Source organism: Euprymna scolopes, chromosome 3, assembly GCF_053919585.1.
Source record: "Euprymna scolopes isolate OS-2025 chromosome 3, ASM5391958v1, whole genome shotgun sequence".
Taxonomy (NCBI): Eukaryota; Metazoa; Mollusca; class Cephalopoda; order Sepiida; family Sepiolidae; genus Euprymna; species Euprymna scolopes.
The window spans coordinates 85,767,025-85,791,966 of record NC_136484.1 but is presented as its reverse complement, the minus strand read 5'-3'; the positions used below and the strand labels follow the sequence as shown (position 1 = coordinate 85,791,966).

General features: G+C 27.0%; 1 protein-coding gene across 2 annotated transcripts in view; it reads right to left on the bottom strand.

Annotated features, from left to right (window-relative positions):
* The window catches only part of LOC145256897 (telomere repeats-binding bouquet formation protein 1-like), a 199,075-nt gene that overhangs the window by 111,283 nt on the left and 62,850 nt on the right, over positions 1–24,942 (bottom strand). For both annotated transcript variants that reach the window (XM_080115613.1, XM_080115615.1), the window contains exons 3-5: positions 17,905–18,033; positions 16,608–16,739; positions 16,228–16,288 (exon numbers count right to left, since the gene is read on the bottom strand). In XM_080115613.1, the coding sequence (XP_079971739.1) occupies positions 16,228–16,288; positions 16,608–16,739; positions 17,905–18,033 (322 nt within the window). The remainder of the gene's footprint in view (positions 1–16,227; positions 16,289–16,607; positions 16,740–17,904; positions 18,034–24,942) is intronic.

Below are 24,942 nucleotides of genomic sequence, written 5' to 3'. Positions count from 1 at the left end.
ACTCCCGTTTTTTTTTTTTTTTTATCGCTAAATTAAATAGCTGAAATGAAAGGCTGTGTATTTTTACTTTGAACAATAAAATAACTGAAATGAAACGCTATGTGTGTAATTTCAATGAAAATTATTCGTCTGCTGCGCGTTCGTTTGAAGCGCCCTGATTGGCTGATAGAGTATCGTACCGCTCGCCATGTTCCGGCGTTTTCCGACGGATGTCGATCAACGCTCGGCTAAGATCGTGAAATCGGTGGGTAAAATACTGCAGGAGTACCCTAACAGGTACTACCACTCCAGGTCAGAGTGGATCTGGAAGCAATGGCAATTAAAGGGTGGCTCCACACTCCCCAGAGCCCTCAAGCTGGGGCCTCACCATCAGATATAGTTTAAGGTCATATCCAGGACCATACTACAAAGGAAGAAGTTATAAATTTTAAATTGAAAGCTTGGGATTTTTTTTCTCACATATTTATTACTTTCTTTTATTTCTTTATTGATTTTTCTTTTTTTAACTTGTAGCATTTGCCTTCTTGTAGGAAATAAATATTCTCTTACATACCATGCACACACACACACATCGTTTTAAGCATCTTTCATGAGTTCAGTATAAACACAACCTGAAAGATATAAAACCGGAGGTCAATTGTGTTTATTTTGGAGTCACTACATATTTTCTTTTATTTTATGATATTAAATTGAATACAAATTTCCATGAGAAATGGCTTTGTTTATTTTTCATGACATTTTCAGTTTTGGTGTCTACAGCAGACAGACATTTAATTGTTTTAATATGGATTAAAACATCACACTTTGTCCTAATATATTTTTATACTTACTGGTCAAAAGGTATCACATTTATTGCTTTATGAACATAAAAACTTTATGTATTATTGCTACCTAAAATGTCATTTAAAATATGTTGTTTAATATGTAATAGTCAAATTCATGATATTCAACATAATGTTAAATAAAGCTAACAATTAAAACTATTTCTTAAACAAATTGCAGTTGAGGTCCTGCTCTCTAATGCCAAATATAATAATGTTAAGACACATATATATGCCGCTTTCGTACATGAAAAAAAAAAAAAATGAAATAGTCTGATCAGCAAAAATCATGAGTGGTTATGACTTTACCTATTTTATAATGAATTATTAAAAAATCCAAATGATGTCATTGCATTGATTAAAACAACACATTTTAATACATTTAAAAAGGTGATAGTTATTTTGAAGTTGAGTGATTTTTATTGTAATAAAACTAACAATATTAAGTTTTAAAAAGAATTAAGTTGCTACAATTTTAAATAAAGACACGTTTGTCTTATAGAATATTTAACTAACAATAACTTTTACAGAAGAAAGATGATTTTTTTCTTCGTAGTAAATTATATAGATTGATGTAGAAAACACCATGAAATTTCAACAGGGTCCAGCTAGCATATAACACATTATAAGCATTGATTGATCTTTGAGCTGCAAGAGAGAACAATCAGTAAGATGGAATCATATACACACTGCCTTTAGCCACAATTTTTTTTCTATGGGATACTTTTGGAGAGTTGTCACTCCTGATGTTATATGGATTACATATTCTTTGGATTTTTTTCTGACAAGCCCTACATATATGGTATACAGACTGGTGTGTTTTCAGGTGGTGCTCTTTGGTGTTTGGTCAAAATTTCTTGGAACTGATGTCATGCTCTCTAGATAATTGTTTCTGTTGAGAGTTTCTCTTAAACTATCCATCTCCTCTTGATATCTATTGATGTTACTACATATTACTTTAGTTTGATATTGTAAGGAATATATTATTCCTTTTTTTCTGATTATATAAATGATGAGAGTTGAAATTTAGATACTGTCAAGTGAAAGTTGACTTTCAACATACAAATAACCTAAACTCCTGATCAATGCGAGTTAGCAGCACATTTAAGAAAGACGATTTAGTATTACACTAGCAGGGGGGAGAGGGTCACCCGGCGTTGCCCAGGTGTTTGTAAGTGTGTGTGTTTTTGGGTAAATTGTTGGCCGGGTATTTGTTTAAAAAAAAAAAAAAAAAAATGAAGCCTTGACGTGCAGTTGGAAAATAATAAAGTGTGAAAAAAAAACTTGCAACTAGGCAGGTGCCTGTTTTTGACGAGTTAATGGCGTCAACTTTGAGTGTGGGACAGTGTTTTATTTACCGCGAGTCTGTTCGCTTTTTTTTTTTTTTATACGAAAAAGCTTAATGCACATGCGGCAATCGAAAATTGTTGAATATTTATCTTTTCAAATTCGGGCAAATTAAATAGACAGGCGACCCCGGTTGTTAACTTGTAGATATTATCATTTAGGCGCTATATAAAAAGTTTTAAAAAGTTATGAGGTGACCGATCGCTTCTCGGAAAAAAAAGCCTTTCTTGGACATACATGAAAACGCACACACAAACATTTTCACTTTCATATATATAGATTATTTTTCGATTGTGAACTGTATTGGATAGACAAATAGTTAAAAAAAATTATATGTAATAATAAGTAAGATTGTACATCTAAAAGTAAGAATAGATTAAATGCTCCAAAAATTTATCTTAGCATTGTCTGTGTACACCCATGACATAACTAAAGTATTAGGTAAAATTCTGTTGTGACATTTTTCTAAAAGTTTAATCCTACAAATACAAAGAATACAATTGCCAATTACTTAAAAAAAAAAATAAAATAAAAAAAAAAAAAATACTTCTACTCCGTTATAGCTGGCAAAACGAGAGCATGCTACTGTCACAGATTAAAGAAAGGGTTTCATTTTAAATTTTGTGCAGATTTCTGAGTTCGATAGAAAGATTCCAAGATGTATGTTACATCGACTGAAACATTGTGTGAATAATGCCGAAAATAAGAACAGTAGTTCAAATATTGCAAATAATATAAATTACCAATCTCATCACAAAAATTACTGAAACAAGTTGAAACACCTCTTTAAAATGGAGACACGTACAGATTTTAAGAGTCTCATAAAACCGAGAATTTCAAGCCAAGAAATTAGCAACAGACGAGTGATCTTGGCTAACAGATGTACTTTAGTCAAGAGGAAAAAAAAATATTTTGGTACATAGGGAAATGAAATTTAATATTCAGTGTTTATATATTTTTCATTGAAACTCAAACACTTATTGTTCTCCTGAATCTAAGCAGAAAATGATAAATGAAAACAGCTTGAATAAGCAAATAAGTAAAGCTATTAAAATAGAAAAAGAAATCATTTCAAGTTTTGGCAGATTTTGAATTTTCCACATAGAAATATATATTTCAGTATGGATATCATAACCTACCTTCTAGTTTTATATATCATATTCATTTATGTTAAAGTTTAATGCACTAACAACTATCACATTGAACCAGTGATTCTAGTTAGATCACCAAAGTTTAACCTGGTTAATACTTGATTGAGTGCCCAGTTAGGAAAACCTGGTGCCATAAGTTTGGAAGTATCTGTCAAGTCACTTTCTGATATACTCTTGAGTAAGGTATGAACTAATCTTTCTTTCCTTTAGGTATGGATGAAATAGCAGGGTAGAACCGACTCTCAAATCTAGAGAGTAAACACTGAAATAATAACAGTCGTTTGTCACTTATCCCAGAATTATTTCCAGTCATCATGGATTTCTCATTGACACTGACCTTTAACAGTGCCAACTCAGAAGAGCAGTTGGTGATCGCAACACTCTTCACTATAAATTATACCTAAAGCACCCTTTCAAAGGGTATCCATTGTCTCTTAAATCTATTGAAGGATGCCAGTCAATTTTATACAAAGCTAGAACCATTAAAATGATTTAAAAGTGATAGATATCATTTTTTATAATTAAATAATTTATAACCGTTTCATATATATACATCTATATATATAAAATCATATACTATGCATGTATTTTTTATTTGAGTATTTACTTAAACAGTGCTTCATACATGACTAGAGTTTAGTAGAAATAGTATAAAACTGTACATATAGCAAGTAAGCTATACAGAAATGTTTGTTTTCATTCTTAAGGGAAATCATCAAGCTAAATAATGAAAACAAGTCCATCTGTCATCAAAATTTTATAATTTTCATCTTTATTTATCCTTCTATACTAAAGGTTTATGAACACTCATTATCCATGACCTATCTCTCAGAGTGTTACTACTTTGCCACTCCAAACTCAGCAACTTGTATCACACACACACAAATATCCACCCCACAGACAGGCAAACAGATAGAAAAAATGCTACAATTATTCATAGCAATTCTTTTAAAACCTATCTCTCTTCAATCATCTAATATCCACAACAAGTATATTCAAATTAAAAAACAAAATTAACTATTCCATCAGAATAACTTCATCTATTTATACTCCCCAGACTTTCACAAAAATTTACCACTGAGATAGCCTGCATCAAATAAACGTAGCTCTCTCCTTTATTCTAATGTGGGTCCTGGCAATCACTTTACTTCTTGGCATCTTGATAAAGTTTAGTTCATTTTTTACACTTCAGATTTGTAGTCATAAGTCAATGTATAATATGGCAACAAAGGAGATGTTTTTTCCAAAACCACAAAAAACACAGAAACAAAATAGAAAGAAAGACAAGCAAAAACAAACAAAAAAAAATGAATTGTTTTCAACCTACAACTGTCATTTTTTTTCCAATGACATCTAAGCTGCCCCCACCCCACCCCGTTTTGTTTTCTTTAAAGGCCTACTTAATGTTGTTATCTATTCTTTGGTTAATTCTGACTGTGTTGCTGGCAGTTGTTGCATCGTGCAGAGTCAATCCCAGTCTGCTGAGCACTAGATGCAAACACTTGTGTGCAGTATCACAAAACCAAAATTTTAATTTTACTATATCTAAAATCTTTTCTGTGGGTCCATAGATCTTTACAAAAAACATTGATACCAAAGTTATTTTGGTAGCTATATTAGCCACCAAATTATGACTATTTTGTATTCATTTTTTTTTATTCACTTTTATACAGTTTTATTTTGTATTTATTTTATTAACTTTCATACAGTTTTATTTTGTATTCTTTTTTTATTAACTTTTATACAGTTTTATTTTGTATTCATTTTATTAACTTTCATACAGTTTTATTTTGTATTCATTTTTTTAACTTTCATAAAGTTTTATTTTGTATTCATTTTATTAACTTTCATAAAGTTTTATTTTGTATTCATTTTATAAACTTTCATACAGTTTTATTTTGTATTCATTTTATTAACTTTCATAGTTTTATTTTGTATTCATTTTTTTATTAACTTTCATAAAGTTTTATTTTGTATTCATTTTATAAACTTTCATACAGTTTTATTTTGTATTCATTTTATTAACTTTCATACAGTTTTATTTTGTATTCATTTTTTTTTTATTAACTTTCATACAGTTTTATTTTGTATTCATTTTATTAACTTTCATAAAGTTTTATTTTGTATTCATTTTATTAACTTTTATACAGTTTTATTTTGTATTCATTTTATTAACTTTTATACAGTTTTATTTTGTATTCATTTTTTTATTAACTTTCATACAGTTTTATTTTGTATTCATTTTTTTTTATTAACTTTCATACAGTTTTATTTTGTATTCATTTTATTAACTTTCATAAAGTTTTATTTTGTATTCATTTTATAAACTTTCATAAAGTTTTATTTTGTATCCATTTTATAAACTTTCATAAAGTTTTATTTTGTATTCATTTTATAAACTTTCATAAAGTTTTATTTTGTATCCATTTTATAAACTTTCATAAAGTTTTATTTTGTATTCATTTTTTTTTATTAACTTTCATACAGTTTTATTTTGTATTCATTTTATTAACTTTCATACAGTTTTATTTTGTATTCATTTTTTTTTATTAACTTTCATACAGTTTTATTTTGTATTCATTTTATTAACTTTCATAAAGTTTTATTTTGTATTCATTTTATTAACTTTCATAGTTTTATTTTTTATTCATTTTTTTATTAACTTTCATAAAGTTTTATTTTGTATTCATTTTTTTTATTAACTTTCATAAAGTTTTATTTTGTATTCATTTTTTTTATTAACTTTCATAAAGTTTTATTTTGTATTCATTTTATTAACTTTCATACAGTTTTAATTTGTATTCATTTTTTTTTTATTAACTTTCATACAGTTTTATTTTGTATTCATTTTATTAACTTTTATACAGTTTTATTTTGTATTCATTTTATTAACTTTTATACAGTTTTATTTTGTATTCATTTTTTTTATTAACTTTCATACAGTTTTATTTTGTATTCATTTTTTTTATTAACTTTCATACAGTTTTATTTTGTATTCATTTTTTTTTATTAACTTTCATACAGTTTTATTTTGTATTCATTTTATTAACTTTCATAAAGTTTTATTTTGTATTCATTTTATTAACTTTCATAGTTTTATTTTGTATTCATTTTTTTTATTAACTTTCATAAAGTTTTATTTTGTATTCATTTTATTAACTTTCATACAGTTTTAATTTGTATTCATTTTTTTTTTATCAACTTTCATACAGTTTTATTTTGTATTCATTTTATTAACTTTTATACAGTTTTATTTTGTATTCATTTTATTAACTTTTATACAGTTTTATTTTGTATTCATTTTTTTTATTAACTTTCATACAGTTTTATTTTGTATTCATTTTTTTTTATTAACTTTCATACAGTTTTATTTTGTATTCATTTTATTAACTTTCATACAGTTTTATTTTGTATTCATTTTATTAACTTTCATAAAGTTTTATTTTGTATTCATTTTATTAACTTTCATAAAGTTTTATTTTGTATTCATTTTATTAACTTTCATAGTTTTATTTTGTATTCATTTTTTTATTAACTTTCATAAAGTTTTATTTTGTATTCATTTTATTAACTTTTATACAGTTTTATTTTGTATTCATTTTATTAACTTTTATACAGTTTTATTTTGTATTCATTTTTTTTATTAACTTTCATACAGTTTTATTTTGTATTCATTTTATTAACTTTCATAAAGTTTTATTTTGTATTCATTTTATTAACTTTCATACAGTTTTATTTTGTATTCATTTATTTTTTTATTAACTTTCATAAAGTTTTATTTTGTATTCATTTTATTAACTTTCATACAGTTTTATTTTGTATTCATTTTATTAACTTTCATAGTTTTATTTTGTATTCATTTTTTTATTAACTTTCATAAAGTTTTATTTTGTATTCATTTTATTAACTTTTATACAGTTTTATTTTGTATTCATTTTATTAACTTTTATACAGTTTTATTTTGTATTCATTTTTTTTATTAACTTTCATACAGTTTTATTTTGTATTCATTTTATTAACTTTCATAAAGTTTTATTTTGTATTCATTTTATAAACTTTCATACAGTTTTATTTTGTATTCATTTATTTTTTTATTAACTTTCATACAGTTTTATTTTGTATTCATTTTTTTTATTAACTTTCATAAAGTTTTATTTTGTATTCTTTTTATTAACTTTTATACAGTTTTATTTTGTATCCATTTTATAAACTTTCATAAAGTTTTATTTTGTATTCATTTTATTAACTTTCATAAAGTTTTATTTTGTATTCATTTTATTAACTTTCATAAAGTTTTATTTTGTATTCATTTTATTAACTTTCATACAGTTTTAATTTGTATTCATTTTTTTTTTATTAACTTTCATACAGTTTTATTTTGTATTCATTTTATTAACTTTTATACAGTTTTATTTTGTATTCATTTTATTAACTTTTATACAGTTTTATTTTGTATTCATTTTTTTTATTAACTTTCATACAGTTTTATTTTGTATTCATTTTTTTTTATTAACTTTCATACAGTTTTATTTTGTATTCATTTTATTAACTTTCATAAAGTTTTTTTTTGTATTCATTTTATTAACTTTCATAGTTTTATTTTGTATTCATTTTTTTATTAACTTTCATAAAGTTTTATTTTGTATTCATTTTATTAACTTTTATACAGTTTTATTTTGTATTCATTTTATTAACTTTTATACAGTTTTATTTTGTATTCATTTTTTTTATTAACTTTCATACAGTTTTATTTTGTATTCATTTTTTTTTATTAACTTTCATACAGTTTTATTTTGTATTCATTTTATTAACTTTCATACAGTTTTATTTTGTATTCATTTTATTAACTTTCATACAGTTTTATTTTGTATTCATTTTATTAACTTTCATAGTTTTATTTTGTATTCATTTTTTTATTAACTTTCATAAAGTTTTATTTTGTATTCATTTTATTAACTTTTATACAGTTTTATTTTGTATTCATTTTATTAACTTTTATACAGTTTTATTTTGTATTCATTTTTTTTATTAACTTTCATACAGTTTTATTTTGTATTCATTTTATTAACTTTCATAAAGTTTTATTTTGTATTCATTTTATAAACTTTCATAAAGTTTTATTTTGTATTCATTTATTTTTTTATTAACTTTCATACAGTTTTATTTTGTATTCATTTTTTTTATTAACTTTCATACAGTTTTATTTTGTATTCATTTTATTAACTTTCATAAAGTTTTATTTTGTATTCATTTTATTAACTTTCATAAAGTTTTATTTTGTATTCATTTTATTAACTTTTATACAGTTTTATTTTGTATTCATTTTTTTTATTAACTTTCATACAGTTTTATTTTGTATTCATTTTTTTTTATTAACTTTCATAAAGTTTTATTTTGTATTCATTTTATTAACTTTCATAAAGTTTTATTTTGTATTCATTTTTTTAACTTTCATACAATTTTATTTTGTATTCATTTTATTAACTTTCATATAGAGTTTTATTTTGTATTCATTTTTATTAACTTTCATACAGTTTTATTTTGTATTCATTTTTATCGAGATATACGAAAAAAACTTTAATAAAAAAAAAGGCATATTTCAGAAACATAAAAAGTTATTTAAGACTAATTTATTGATTTTATTTCTATTGTCATTTGATTTGATTTCCAGTTTTTGTGTTATTTGAAAATTTTTTTTTTGCTATAGTATGTAAATTTACAGTTAATTTGGTATAATAGATGACAATTTTAATATAAGCAATTTAAAGTTGTCAAACTACTTAAAATTATAATGTTTAACTGTAAATAAATTTGAATGTTAGATTGAAATTAAAACAATAAAAAATTGTTTATGCTGATAGGCAAAAGTTGATTGTAAATAAATTATTAGTAACAGCCAGTGGTGATTAATTAGCATGGCTTACAGGACAAGCAAAAACTCAGTAGCAGCAAGGGCTGTTGAGACACTCTTCTAATAGAGATGCATTTTAATTTGTTTTCATTCTGTCAATTATTTCCTGATTGAATTATTCTTCATATTGAGTGTGACTTATTGATATAATAGAACACATATGAATATGATTACTGATAATGTTATGAGGCACCTTAAATAAGTTTCCAGACTTTTTTCGTATGGGCACTTTTCTTGATAGTACACACAAATTAAACTCTAGACGCCTTCGAAATAATCTCCTTCAGCTGCAATGCACTTGTTGCACGATTCTAACAACTTCTGGAAGGCCGCATGGAAGTCCTCTTGTGTGAGCCTGTCAATGACTCATCACAGCCTCTTCCATCTCCTTAATTGTCTCATAACGACAGCCTCTTAGGTTTTCCTTAAGCTTAGGGCATAACCAAAAGTCACAGGGAGCAAGGTTTGAACTATAGTGAGGGTGAGGAACTGTCTTGGTCAAATAATCTGTGACAAGGATGGAGCACCCTTAAATTCATCAGCTGTAATAATTAGGCTTTAGGTGGATGTATTCCAATTCCTACTGTAGTTGTTCATTTGAACTTAAAATCATAAAAATTGGTCAGTCATTTTACAAGATGTATATCAATAACATACTGAATTTTCAAGAGTCTACAACAATTTTAAATGCTTGTACAAAAAAGTTTGGAAACTTATTGAAGATACCTTGTAGTTTCCTTCTTATTGCAAATGTATACACACACACATGGTAGAGTGAACTATTGGATATGATGACATCCAATACTTTTAAAATAATGATCATTAAATAAAAAAAACTTCAAAAGTAATATTTTCCTAAGCTTTTTTATCATTGTATTATTAAAATAGAGATTAGTTGTTTGTAACATTCTCCAATTTTGAATTCAATGTTTTCCCACATTCCTTTTGAAAAAAAAAAAAAAAACACTGCCAGCGCCATTTCATTTTTAAGTATACTTTTCAAATAGACATACTAATAAATGTGCCGCCTAGCATCGAATCTAAGTAACAAGAGTAGACAATTTCCATTCAAATCAAGTTGGGAATGACTCAAGGAAATTTAGCCAAGTTGCTGAAGAATTACATAAGTTAAATTTGCCAACTGAATTTCTTTACTTCAGTTAGATGAGAGGAGAACCTATCGCTATAATTTCCCCTAATCATGTCAATTGAACTTAGTAGAATACTTAATATTATTATCAGTTATTTTTTAAATGGAGAGTAGACAATGCATTGTGGATGCATTGTCAGCATCTCGCATAGCTCTCGCTTCTCCTAATTAGTCTCTCAGTCCTCATTTAGAATGAGTGATTTTTCTGACAAAGAGAAAAGAAAAAGTTGTATACTAGGTCGGCAGTATTTTTGCATGAGCAGTGCCCGAAATGTTGGAAATCTTCCGTTCCTTTTTCTACCCTTGTAACCATGTCACTAATAAAGGTGCTGGAGGTAAATATTTTTCTGGGTTGACGTTATCTGCCGATAGTCAAGGACCTGAACCTTGGACTAATCACTAAGGAGGCTGTCCTATCAGCAGGTGCAAAGTACTGGGGCTGCTGTATTGCCATTTGGTGAATGGATTCTGGACCATTAAGTAGTTTCTGGTGGGGCTTCTCGATGCCATATTAGGAAGTAATTGTTACGGCTTTATCTTATGGTTTACAAAAAAAAAAAAATATTTCTTCACTTCTTTTTCTTCCTTAATTTCCCTCTTAGCCCTAGTGTGTCAATATATTCATCAAATCCATCATGAAAAGACTCCAGAAAGAATACATGATTAAACCTAGAACTCCAACAGAGATCCCCACTACCATGTCTCCTTCTCTAACATCAGGGGTCTATGTTCCAACCTTCCAGAGGTTGAAACCCATTAACAGGAGACCAAACTATCATTCCTAAGCAAAACTGGTATTGGACAGACTATTTCACTAGATGACTTCATCATTAAAGGATATCCTAATTTAAAATCCAAATCTGATCCCCAAGATTGACATGTGCATGGAATATATGCCTACATTAAAGATGGCTTCCCATGTGGTAGGACCATCTCCAGAGAAGACCCAAAATTGCCCTACATGTGCGTTTGTATTGCACTTGCTCAAACCACTATGTATATATTTGCTCTCTATTGCCCCCATAAAAGCCCATCTGAGAAAATTGACCACATCCCGTCTGCTCATCCTTTCGCTAACATTCACATCTGTGGAGACTTCAATGTGGATTGGTCAGCCCACTCAAAGAAGACATGACGAGGAGAGGTTCTGTCATGATTTCTCCATTGCTTAATTTTTTTTATGGGTTTTTGATTACTTTTTGATTGCGTTTGAAAGATTAAAACCTAAAATTAATCTCTAAAAGGAAAAAAATATTTTTACATGTGAAAAAAAAATGCTATGAAAAATGTTTTCATGGTGGCAGTGGAAACTGAAAAGTTAAGCTAAATTTGAAAGTTAAATAAATTCATTAAAATTATTATTCAAAATTAAAGGGATTCATAAAATCCCTTGAAAGAAAGATAAATATTAGTTTTCTGGAACTATTTCAAAGATAATTATTAAAGTAAAGTCTTAAAACATTGAATTAAATTAAGAAAAACACATCGTTTGTACCAAAAAATAACTTAATTAGCCTCGAAAATCGAGTTTAATAACGGTTCCAGCTTTGCATAATCAAAACAAACGAAAAGGCATTGCATATAAGTTCTATGGAAGCCCAAAATGTCAGAGAGTAAATTTTATTTTTAAATGTATATAGAGGAATTGTAATATTATTATACCGTAATTTCTGTATTCTTGAAGATTATAAAAAATATTCATTAATTTAGACAATCCTATTCGTTGTAATAAAAAGGAAGGTCTTATTTAATTCGAATATTCATTTACTTTTTTTACATGATGACTCGATTTATTCGCAAACGTGTAGTAATGATAAATTAAATTAATCTTTTTTAAACTTAACTAAAAGTGCATTTTAAGTGTGAAAAAAGTCAATGACAATTTTTTAAAAATCAGCAAAATCAATTTATTAATTAAAGAGAATATGGCAGGTAGGATGCAAAAGAAATTCTTCCTTTTATTTTATTTTTTTTTTTTTTATTTTTTTTTTTTTACAATTTTGTGCATCCATATTTGTCTAAATTTATCATTATAAAAAATAATGGTTTCATTTTTTAAATTATTTTTTCTTAGTGATCCTGAATCTTAATTTTTTTTTATTTTCAGGATTATGAAAAATATTTCTTCTGCTGATGTTCACACCATCGTGCGTACAAGAAAAATATTATATCTGAAATTTTTGTGAGAATTGTTATTAAATATGAAATGCTTTTCAATCATATTTTTTTGTAAAAATATTGAATAAACAATGCTAATTTTTTTGTAAAAATATTGAATAAACAATGCTAATTTTTTTGTAAAAATATTGAATAAACAATGCTAATTTTTTTGTAAAAATATTGAATAAACAATGCTAATTTTTTTGTAAAAATATTGAATAAACAATGCTAATTTTTTTGTAAAAATATTGAATAAACAATGCTAATTTTTTTGTAAAAATATTGAATAAACAATGCTAATTTTTTTGTAAAAATATTGAATAAACAATGCTAATGATAATATTGATAGTTTGATAATTTTTCTTCAAGTTATGATTTCATTAAAACAGATTTAGGAGCTTTTTTTGTAATGTTCCTGAAATTTTAATTTTTTTTTTTTTTTTCAATTGTTAACATCTACAATACTTTATTTTTATAAAAAAGCAAACAGAAATTCATGCACCTTATTTTTAGTACTTAAAACTAACTTTAGTAAAGGTGTTTTTTGTTTACAAAAAATACATTTTTACTAAAATTAAAAACAAAGTAAGAGGTTCATATTTTGTGATTATTAATTGTTAAATACTGAAAATTTCATTAAAATTGGTTGATTTCCTGAATTTTGGTAAATTTTTAAATAAAAGGAGAAGTCACAATGTTTATGCATTTTAGAGATTGGCCATTCGTTTTGCATGTACCTACTTATAATGAACAGATAAAAAATATTAGTAGAAATAGAAGAATTAAAATTTCAAAGAAAAATAAAGAGAAGGTAATAAATTGCAAAAACCAATTTCAGCAATCATCTTTCTGAAATGAAAGAAGGCAGCATTTGTGCTGGAAAGTCAAACAGCGAAGAGATTTCATTCTGACAAAAGCAAGAGAAAATAAAATACTATCTTACCAGTTGCAATCATCATCAGCAGCAGTCAACCAATTCCCTACTTTTTTTTTTTGTTTCTTTCCTAAAATATTCTTTAAACAGATGCCTGTACTGGAATGTTCCTCTTATTTCACACTATTCTCCACACTTTCATTCCCATTCCTAAAACACTTATGTCTTTTTACAGTTCGTAAATAAATGACTTAACTTTTTTTCCCATCCTTAAAAGAGGGCAGAAAAATAAAATAATGTAAGGAAAGAATTAAAAAGGATTATAATTCTCAATTACATTGAAAATAAAAAAAAAAGTATGAAAAAGCTAAAAGTATTAAAAATAAAAACCTTTAACATAGTACAATCTTTTTTAATAGGTAGCAGTGAAATAGGTAGGTATACAGAACAAATACAAATAAACAATACTAATACTCTGATATGAAATATGAAGCACTGTATGAACTAAACATAAAATATATACATAAGGTTATTACATCTTAAATGACATATTACAACTACATCAATCAAAAATTGGTGGTTTTACCAATTTAAGTCTTTAGTGGCTCAACCAACACAAAGTTGCCCAGAAGTTTCTATTTACTTGCCTCTCTAAAAGGTTAGGATTTTTTTGTGGGAATAAAAATAAAAATCACCCCAGTCAAGAAGGATTTTTCCTTTTTGACCAAAGACAGAAAAGATAAAGTGTAACAGATACTACACTATTTTCCAAGTAGATATTACAGTTTAGTGTGTAAAAACAGATAAATATAGTGAAATTTTCTTCAATTTCAACTTATGGTAACTTATTTTAATTTTTAGATTTTTTAATAAAAATTGGATCTAAACAAAATGTTCTCTTTTCAAATGTATACTCCTTCCCTTGCATAATTGTTTTTGTATTTAGGTCACTTCAAATCAGATTACTATTTTCAATGATAAGTCATTTATTTTTTAATGTTGCTTTTCCACTGAATGTGCACATTGCATATCTGTGCATATAAAAACAGTATCATCTTAAAGACAAAAAAGCCACTTATCAATATGGTGGACTTGACATAATTTTAAATTTTCTTTCACAAAAAATTCAACTTGAAAACTTTAGTGAATGATATTTTTGCCCCATTAACAAATTGGGTTTCTGTCCGAGATTTTGTTACTAATTTACTATTAAAAGAAAAATCTAGATTGATCTCTGCTGTGTATGCATGAATCACATTACAAATATTCAAAGTATTAGCTGTTAAATGAATTTTGAAAGTTGCAATTCCGTCATTTTTATAGATTTTTCAAGAGGTAATTGGATTTTTTTTTTCAATATTTAAGTTGGTTTGATCTAATAATTATTGCTTCTATTATTATCATTTATTGCAAAATGAAATGTTTTTGTAAAGATTTTTTTGAAGCTTGCAATTTTAGTTGTGCATTGTGAAATTTGTCTTCTGAAACAAGACTGCAAATTTTCTAATTTCTAACAAACCTTGAGCAGTCATAATTCAGTAGTTAATTTATCTAACAAAATAACTTTGGCACTATTGTTTACATTTTGTAAAGATCTATGTACCCAAACTGAAAGTTTTTAGATATAATGAAATTAAAATTTCTTAGCAAAATCTGCCATTTACTTCTCCATATCGTATGAAGTATCTCCAAAGTTGCACCATGGAAATGTTCATGAAACAAAAACTGATCAGGCTAATATTTTGCATAATGGTTACTCTTATCTAAAAAAATCCTGCACATCTTAACTTTGTCAGATTTACTAGACTTCGACTGTCACAAAAAAATAAATATTTACCATAAAAAGCATTTATCCAGATAGGCAGAAAAGTAACTTTTGTTCCATTTGGTAACATTTATTTATTACCTATTTGTTTTGATTTTTCACCAACCCCATGTTTTTTTGTTAACTTGAAAATCCACAAAAAGGCAAATCTTTTCTAAAATGAAATCGTATTAATTTTTAAACAACCATTCGTAATCAGTTTTGCTTCCCAGCAAGTGCCAAATAATTGTTGTTCAGTAAATTCTCAGAATTTAATTCATCACTTCTCTTTCATCTTATGTTGTTTTTATCCTGAGATAGTTTACCAGCAAAGACATGGCCTTGGCCCAGGGTTGCTAAACTTCTGCATACTTTCAAGTATAAAGAAAATTCCAGAGATCTAGGATTTGCTCTCAGGGGTTACTTAAATTGCTGTTGTCAAAACACTTATTTTTACTACTATCCTTACACACACTTTTTCTTTAACTATGCAGGGTTTTTTCTAAGCATTTTTATTTTTAAGCATTTAGAAATTAAAAGTCGAATTTAATTATTACATTAATCATTTAGTAAATGATTAATTGAACCAAATTGTTATGAAACTAAGACTTATTAAAAGTTAATTGATTCATAAAAATACTGGATGTAAATAGCTTCCAAAGTGTTCAGTCTTAATATATAATAATTTAATAAGAGTTTTAGAACCAAAAGTCAAAGTAATTAATTCCTAATTTTTCAACTTAAAGAAATTGGTCAACTTACAAAGAAATATTATGGTGGATTTTATTTTGTAATTAACTAATTTCAATAAATAATAAATAGTAAATAAAAAAAATAATAATGCACAAGCCATATATAGGTGAGAAACACAAATGAGAAGTGGAAGAAATATAGAAATGATTGAATCCTTTAAAAGTTACTTTTTTATTACAAAACTTTAAAGTTTTTTTTTAATATTATAAGCTATAGAAAATCACTATTTGAATTAAGAAAAGAAATTTCAAATTACCTGAACAAATCAATAAGGTCACTCAAACAGGAAGATGTTTTGCAGTTTAACTGGCCAATACCTAAGAAAATAAGAAAAATATTTTTTTTACAAAATAAAAATATCGATCAAGGATTTTTTTTTTTAAACTTTGCAATATATAACAAAATAACATTTTTTACAAGAATTTGACTTAAAATATTATAATTTATTTGACTTATAATTTAGATTTTATAATTTTGGAGCAACTTAATGGAATAAAGGATAAATGATCTATTATATAATAGGCATAATTCTGTCAGTGTGTGTGTGTCCAGGTAAGAGTCAAAAACTATGCAAGGTACACTTTCTACTATGTAGAATATAAAAAAAAAATGTGTTAGAGATATAAAATTTCTTACCATTATTGGCAGCAATGGAAGATATAAAGAATGCTGCTGTTTGACAGAGACTTTTCTCAGATGTTTTATCCTGAAAGATCTTATGGAGGTGATCAAAAATACATTCTGACATCATGTGTCTTTGAGAATATACTGAAATGAAACATGAAAAAAAGTAGAAACGAATTTTTAACAGACTTCAATTGCAAATTATTGTCAGTTGGTTAATTTCTTGACATTTTCAAATAAGTATGAACCAATCAACACAAGTTTCAGTGTGAATGTGAAAGTTTAATATAATGAATCATTTATAAAAGAATTACACTTTAAAAGGATAATACATTAAAAAGTATGTTAAAATATATAGAAAGTAAAGCTGCACATAGATTTGTGCTTTGTATACACTTTAGTCTGATTTTTAATAGATGGTTTAAAAAAAAAAAAAATAATAATAATAATTTTGTTCAAATTCACAGATTTGAATATTTTATTTACCCCAGCCATTTCCTCTTTGTTTAATAATTTTAGCATGGGAAGGTGAGTGACTACCCCACTTCTTCAGTAATTAGTTTTCATTTTTCAACTAAAAATATTGTCAAAGAAAGATGGTAGAGAATTTGCATACACTACAGTGAAAGCTCAAGTTACCGTTTCCAAAGAAAACAATTTTGTGTCATCTTTTTGTTTTAAGCATTAAATTCAACCTCAATTCACATTTGACAGGTGACAGCAGAAACTACACCAAATAAACTGATAAAAATTGGTGTATCAATATGATCCCAAAAACATTTTTAACAAGTTAAATAATTTTTTAAATTTTTCCTTTAGAACTTTCTAAAATCAGAATTTTGTTGTATCACTTGCTGATTAGAACTTTATTTTAATTTGCCTCATCTAAAGAGATCATAATGAAGTCAAAATTGTAGCCATTTACAAAATGATAAAATTTTAAAATATTAAATAATAAAAAAAAATATACTACTAAAAAGTAATATACTTTTGAAGTATGGATTGTCAAATATGAAAGGCTTTTAAAAACATTTTGAAAGCATTTGAACTTAGCTTATGTTCATAAAGTCTTAGACTTTGTGTGACCCTCATTGGCTACAGACAGAAACAATTCTTGGATAAGAAAAAGATATCAATAAGTTTGCAAAAGTTAAAATAGTTGCTATCTCCTTTGTGTATAAATGTATTTCAGATATTGTCAGAGAGAAAATCGTCTGAAGAATATTTTCAATCTTGTCCCATTTCTAAACATAAACAACATTTATATCGTTCATTGAAGTATTATTGATAACAAACTAACTTATCTTACCATTTTGACTAATGGCACATGCTAAACAAAAGAGGGTTGATTTCTTCAAGACAGCACTTTCACATGAGGTAAAAAGATTATAGATGAACTGCAAGCAGCCATTTACACGGAGATAATCAGTTATATTATCTGAAAAATAATGAACCAAACAGAAATTAACAGTATACTGAAAATAGAAAAAATAATGTTTTTTTATTAAGTAACAACAATATTGATTTCATGATAAATAAATTGTTACACAATTGTTAAACAATAGATAACATCTTCGCTTTTCACTATAAAATGAAATGTTGCTATGTACCAAATAAAGAAAATTTATCCTTGTTGGAGATAATTCCTCACTATAAAATGAAACATTTAAAGAGACATCACAAGTATTAAAATGAGAACTTGATAGAGAAAGAAACAACTCTCATGAGTTTTAATTTTCTAAGTGAAAAGAATGTGACTAAATAAAAATGTGTTATATATCGCTAGTGTACATTGTTTGGTAATTGGAACTGAAACTTGGATTTGTTTCATCTAAACAGATCAAAATGTAGTTAATATTATAGCAATTTAGAAACTTTTCTGAATGATAACATTTTAAATAAAACTTTTTGTTTTCACTGGAATATGGAATAATACTAGTATGCACAATCTGATCTTAGAAATTTTATTCCTGGAAATACTCATCTCTATATTCATGAAATCATGTGATCATTTGTGTGTCTGAACATATGTATCTCTGTTCAACATAATTTTGGTCATTACAAAGTCGTTTTGTTTTTACTATAAACTAACTTCGATCACTTACTACATATTGCTACTTGAAATAATTGAAGAAAAATGCTAAAAAAAACAAAAATATCCTTTTTTCTTATTAATTTACAAATACTCTAATGAAGAAATTGAACATTTTTTAAGCATTAAAAATTAACATTCTAGCAACTAAATCATATTGATTTTACCTTCTTATTAATTACCTGTCGAAAACACACATGTCCACTTTCTTTATGTATATTAATTACTTAATTATTGGAATAAAAAAAAAAAAGCAGTACCATAAAATGAAACAATTTTTTAATAATTAAGTTACAAAATTAAATCCACCACAATGCAGACAAGCTTATTTGTAAATTAGTCAACAAGAAAGTAGAAGAAAATTAATTTGTGATCCTTCAAAACTGGAAAGTATTTTAAACTGTCAAATAGAAAGAGTAGTGGTTGAGGGCAGAAATCAGAAGCTCTCAGTATTAATGCTGGAGTCCCTCAGGGGTCCATCCTGGGCCCAACTCTCTTCCTGATCTACATTAATGATCTTCCAAATCACATCCTTACATCATTCGTAGGCATTTATGCTGATGACACTACTATCTATGGTAGAACATCTAAGACTAAACGACCAAGTTCTCTCTGATTCTCTCTCCTCTGATCTTGAACAAGTGGTTCAATGGGGAAAGAGGTGGCTTGTTACTTTTGATATATCTAAAATCAAGCTTTTATCTTTACATCATCAACACTGATCTCCATCTGGCATTAATTGAAATGAATGGCTCGTCTTGGGGAGGCCTCATGTTTTGACAAGCACTCGGCTTGACCTTTACTCCTGATCTTAAATGGAGCATATACATTAAATCCGTTGCCAAGGCCGCTGGAAAACTGGTGGGATCCTTCTATCGATCCAGTAGATATCTCACTGCTGATGCTATTCTCTTATCTATATAAGAGCCAGGTACATCCAAGGATGGAGTACTGTTGCCACATTTGGGTAGGAGCTGCTAGAAAGGACTTATCCTGCCTTGATAGAGTTCAAAATAGACTTCGTAGCCTCATCGGGGATGTCCTTTTCTCTTCCCTGCAACCTCTTTCTCACAGAAGAGATGTTGCGAGTTTGTCTCTGCTTTATTGTTATTTTCATGGCAAGTGCTCGGCTGAGCTCCAATCTATGCCCCCCCCTTGCCAAACTTTCACAAGAAACACCCATCTAGCAGAAAAACTATCACTAATTTCCCCCACTCTTTATCTATGCCTAAACCTAAACGTAGATTCCATGAGCAAAGCTTCTTTCTTAGAACTGCACGCCTATGGAATTGTCTTCCGTTTTCCTGCTTTCCAGCTGACTACAATATGGTTGTCTTCAAGTCTAATGTGAACAAGTTTTTGATGAGCCGTTCCATATAAGTTAACAAATTTACTGAATTTCCATTACTAACGATTACTATATTGTCCAATTTCTACTGTACATGCTTTAACCCTTATCCTCGAGTGACCTCTTGGCCTTGATAAGTGGTGATGCTTATGTAAAAAAAAAAAAAAAAAATAGAAAGTCATTTAAACTGACTTTAAAATTCTTAAAACAAGATTCACAATAGCAGTTAAAACAATATTACCTTAAAATTAATCATAGTTTTAACAATTTGATTCAATTTATAATGTAACCACTAAAAGATACCATTATGATTAAATCTAACTTTCAAAATCCTATCAACAAAATAAAAATAAAATATGAAACAAAAATGAAAGTCAAATGATTCCTGGATAATAAAGAGTAGATACAAGTGGCAATTTGAATTTTTTTTTTATTTTCATCCTGATAAGTAAGCAGGAAACCCCAATGTTGTTCAGGAATAAATAAGAGTCACTACTATGTATTTCTTCACTTTGTTCATGACAATCCATTTCCATCAGAAAATTTTACATAAAAATATACTTTTAATTTTTATTTAAATTCTTTAACCTTTCTTTCTATAGAAAATACAGACATTGATATTCATGAATAGAGATTAAAGCAAAATTAAATAATGAATAAAATAATACAAAAAAAAAAAAAGCTTTTGTTTAGATTTCACTCAGATTATTTTTCCTGTTTTATATTTCATATTGTTGTTCTAAAAGTATTCTTATTTTTAATTAATTCAAAAGAAATGTTTATGGCACACATCTTGTCTTTTTAAATGTCACATAAAAACCTCATCACTAATGCATACATCAAGATAATACAGTGAAAACAAACATTAACACCCTACATAAAAAAATGATTTATTAGACACTCCATAAAAATGTAGCCGTTCCAAAGATGCCAAAAACAGAATTGAAAGAATGAAAGACAAGATTCTGTAAACAAAACCATTTTTAAGTAGGTTGTCGTTTGCTTGAAGCATTGTTGAAGAAAATTATAAGGTAAAATTAAAGCCAAGAACAATGCGAGATTTTTTTTTTTTTTATATAGAGTAAAATTATTTTAACTCTAAACAACAGTAATTTTTTTTTTTTTTCTGTTGTATTCGATGGTGTTATAAATCTCAATATATTTCAGACTTATTAATCCTTTTTCAAGAGAAGACAGCGGAAGAGTGTTCTTCATGAGTGCATTTTTGAAAACACATTGTATATTTCTAACAATCTCATAACAAGATAAAATAGAAGATATGAATATAAGTAGAAATTGTAATTAAATGTCAAACTGACAAAAGAAAAATGCAAAATTAAGTTAACATTTGCCATTGCCAATATAAAAACAACTTCTGATATCAATATGAATGTTGCTTAAAAATGGTTTTATGTTGCTACAATAACAATTACTTAATGTTTTCTTCTGCCTTTTAAATGTAAAGTACAAGGAATGAAACAAAAAATATTGATAAAAATATTTTTAAAAGAGAAAGATTCAATGAAATCAATGGCTGATAAAAAGTTTAACATAAAATAATTTTGCTTAACTAAACACTTAATTATCTATTATTTATTTATAACGCGCTTATTATTTTATTTATAACGCGCTTATTATTTTATTTATAACACGCGTTTATTATTTATAACACGCGTTTATTATTTATAACACGCGCTTATTATTTATAACACGCGCTTATTATTTATAACACGCGCTTATTATTTATAACACGCGCTTATTATTTATAACACGCGCTTATTATTTATTTAAAACGCGCGCTTATTATTTATTTAAAACGCGCGCTTATTATTTATTTATAACACGCGCTTATTATTTATTTATAACACGCGCTTATTATTTATTTATAACACGCGCTTATTATTTATTTATAACACGCGCTTATTATTTATTTATAACACGCGCTTATTATTTATTTATAACACGCGCTTATTATTTATTTATAACACGCGCTTATTATTTATTTATAACACGCGCTTATTATTTATTTATAACACGCGCTTATTATTTATTTATAACACGCGCTTATTATTTATTTATAACACGCGCTTATTATTTATTTATAACACGCGTTTATTATTTATTTATAACACGCGTTTATTATTTATTTATAACACGCGTTTATTATTTATTTATAACACGCGTTTATTATTTATAACACGCGTTTATTATTTATAACACGCGTTTATTATTTATAACACGCGTTTATCATTTATTTATAACATGTGTTTATTATTTATTTATAACATGTGTTTATTATTTATTTATAACATGTGTTTATTATTTATTTATAACATGTGCTTATTATTTATTTATAACATGTGCTTATTATTTATTTATAACACGTATTTATTATTTATTTATAACACGCACTTATTATTTATTTATAACATGTGTTTATTATTTATTTATAACACTTATTATTTATACAACTCTAAAATATACTGAGCCCTTTTTGTGCACAAAGGTCATTTTTTTAAAATTCAACTGTAGGTAGGTTTGAAAGATTATTTTTGAGAATTAAATCTTTGTTATATATGACAAATAAACCTAAACCATTTGCGTTATTAAACACTATGACATTGTTAACTTGCTGACATTGTATCAATATGTTGATAGAAACTATATTTGCATGCATCTACAAACACTGTCCAATACTTAGTTCCAAAAGAATTTCAAGGGAAGGTGGGATTCTATATTCGTTTGGCAAAATTCCTGTAAATTGTGTCTAAACAAAAACATCCTCTTCCATTTAGTTCTAAGCCTGAAGGAAAGAGTGGGTTGTTAAAACTAATACAAAAAGATGCTTTACTGACCAGAGAGGGCCATTTCTGGATTCTTGCCTTATGACCAGGAGGGCACATCAGCAGCATAAGATTGTTATGACAAATGAAAAATGGTTCATATTTGCAGCTTCGGATTGGAATGGAACAAGCAGGAAAATATAACCCACAAAGCCTTCCTATGTGCATCTATAACCTCAAAATTTAACGATTTTTAATGCTGATGCTCTGGAAATCATGGTACATGAGATGTGTGATACTAAATGGAACATCAAACAAAATTAAAGAAACCACGATAGAATATGACAAATTGTTTATATCAACCCATAAACTATTCAGATCTCATGAAGTTGGATTGCTATTGAACAAAACTATTCTGTATGCAATATAGCACTATATCACTACCTCAGATCGACTGGATCTCTAAGTCCGGAAGGGGAAATTTACCAGATTTATTTTCATACAATTTTACTTTTTCATATAATGCTACTTTCTGACTTCTTCATACCCTGAAGAAGAAATTAATAAAATATATAACCAAATTCAACAAATCCTATATAAAACACTAAAATGATGTTTTTTTTGGGGGGGAGATTTCAAATGTAAAGACATGACAATTATCCAAATGGGATTAGGAAGCACAACATTGGAAATGCACCCCTTAGGATAAAATTCTGTATCAGAAATGACCTTATTATGATTAATATTTTGTTCCAAAAGAAGAAACTCTTCACTTAGACATCAACTGATGGTAGGATTAAAAATCTGATTGATTTTATTTTAATCAGTAAGTCCAGAGCTGGTAGAAACTTCTTGATGGTAGGATCTTTAGAAAACTGGATATATTTGACCATGAACTTGTGCAAACAAGAATAAGACTCCTTGTCATGGCCAGAAAAACAATCTGGGATCCAAAGAAGCATTTACCTTAAAGAACACTAAGTTAAGATGCTTTTCAAACTCCAGTTTCAGAACTGCTTTGCCCCTTCTTCTAAAGTCACAGATCCAGATTTGCTGTTCGAAAGTAGCACCAAAAGCATCCAAGATTTTGCAAATGAAGTTGTTTCTGTAGCTAAGTCTTTATTTCTTGACTTGGTGCTAAACAATACTAAATGAGCTATTGAGCAAAAGAACGATAAGAGAGAAAGCATGACTTAAAAAAAATAAATAAATAAAAAAATAGCAAAAGCTGAGTTGAAGAAGCTCATAACGAAAGGCAAAATATTTGAACTTGATAAAGATGTAGACATAATCAGTACACTGACCCATCACAAAATGTACTATATTGTTTTATAAAAGTAAAGGCAAGAAACATAAGCTGGGTAATTAAGGATAAACACAGCAAAATCATATATAACAAGGATGAAATTTTGGAATAGTGGGCATAATTTTATGAAGGATTGTATATGGAGGATTCAACTGACACCGCTAAAGTTGATGACAATGTGGAAGTTACAATACCACCTATTTTGTAAAGCAAAATAGAATATACTATTTTTGAAGGAAATCAAAATTCTTGAGCTGGATAATGGTCACACTAAGTTCATCAAAGTCGGTAGAGAACCACTCCAAAATATTCATTCAAAATTGTTCAATATGATATTTTTGTTTAACTATTAATGTACTGCAAGCTTTCAAAAATGATCATTGCACTGCATAAGGACAATTACTGAGATTGCAGGAATTATCACTCAGTCTATTAAATTATTTGTCACAGCAGTGGCAGAACATATCAAAAGATATCTATCATTTTCAACTTTTCAAGTTGCATTCCAGCCAGGGAGAGATACTATAAATTATCACCTTACAATAGATAACAGAAATCTGTAGATGTACATAATCCTGTGTCAGTTGTCATTTATTTTTCTAAAGTGTTTGATAGCATCAAACTTTCATCCCTTTAGAAGCTTTTCGAAGAAACAGCTCTGAATAAACTATGTACATCTTAAATGGCCTATGCTAATTCGAGTGCAGCAATTACAACTGACATAGGCTCATCTTGCCCAATCAGAATCTTCAAGGGTGTAAGGCAAAGCAACGTCTTTTCAGCACTTCTATTCTGCGTCATCATGGCATCAATTATTT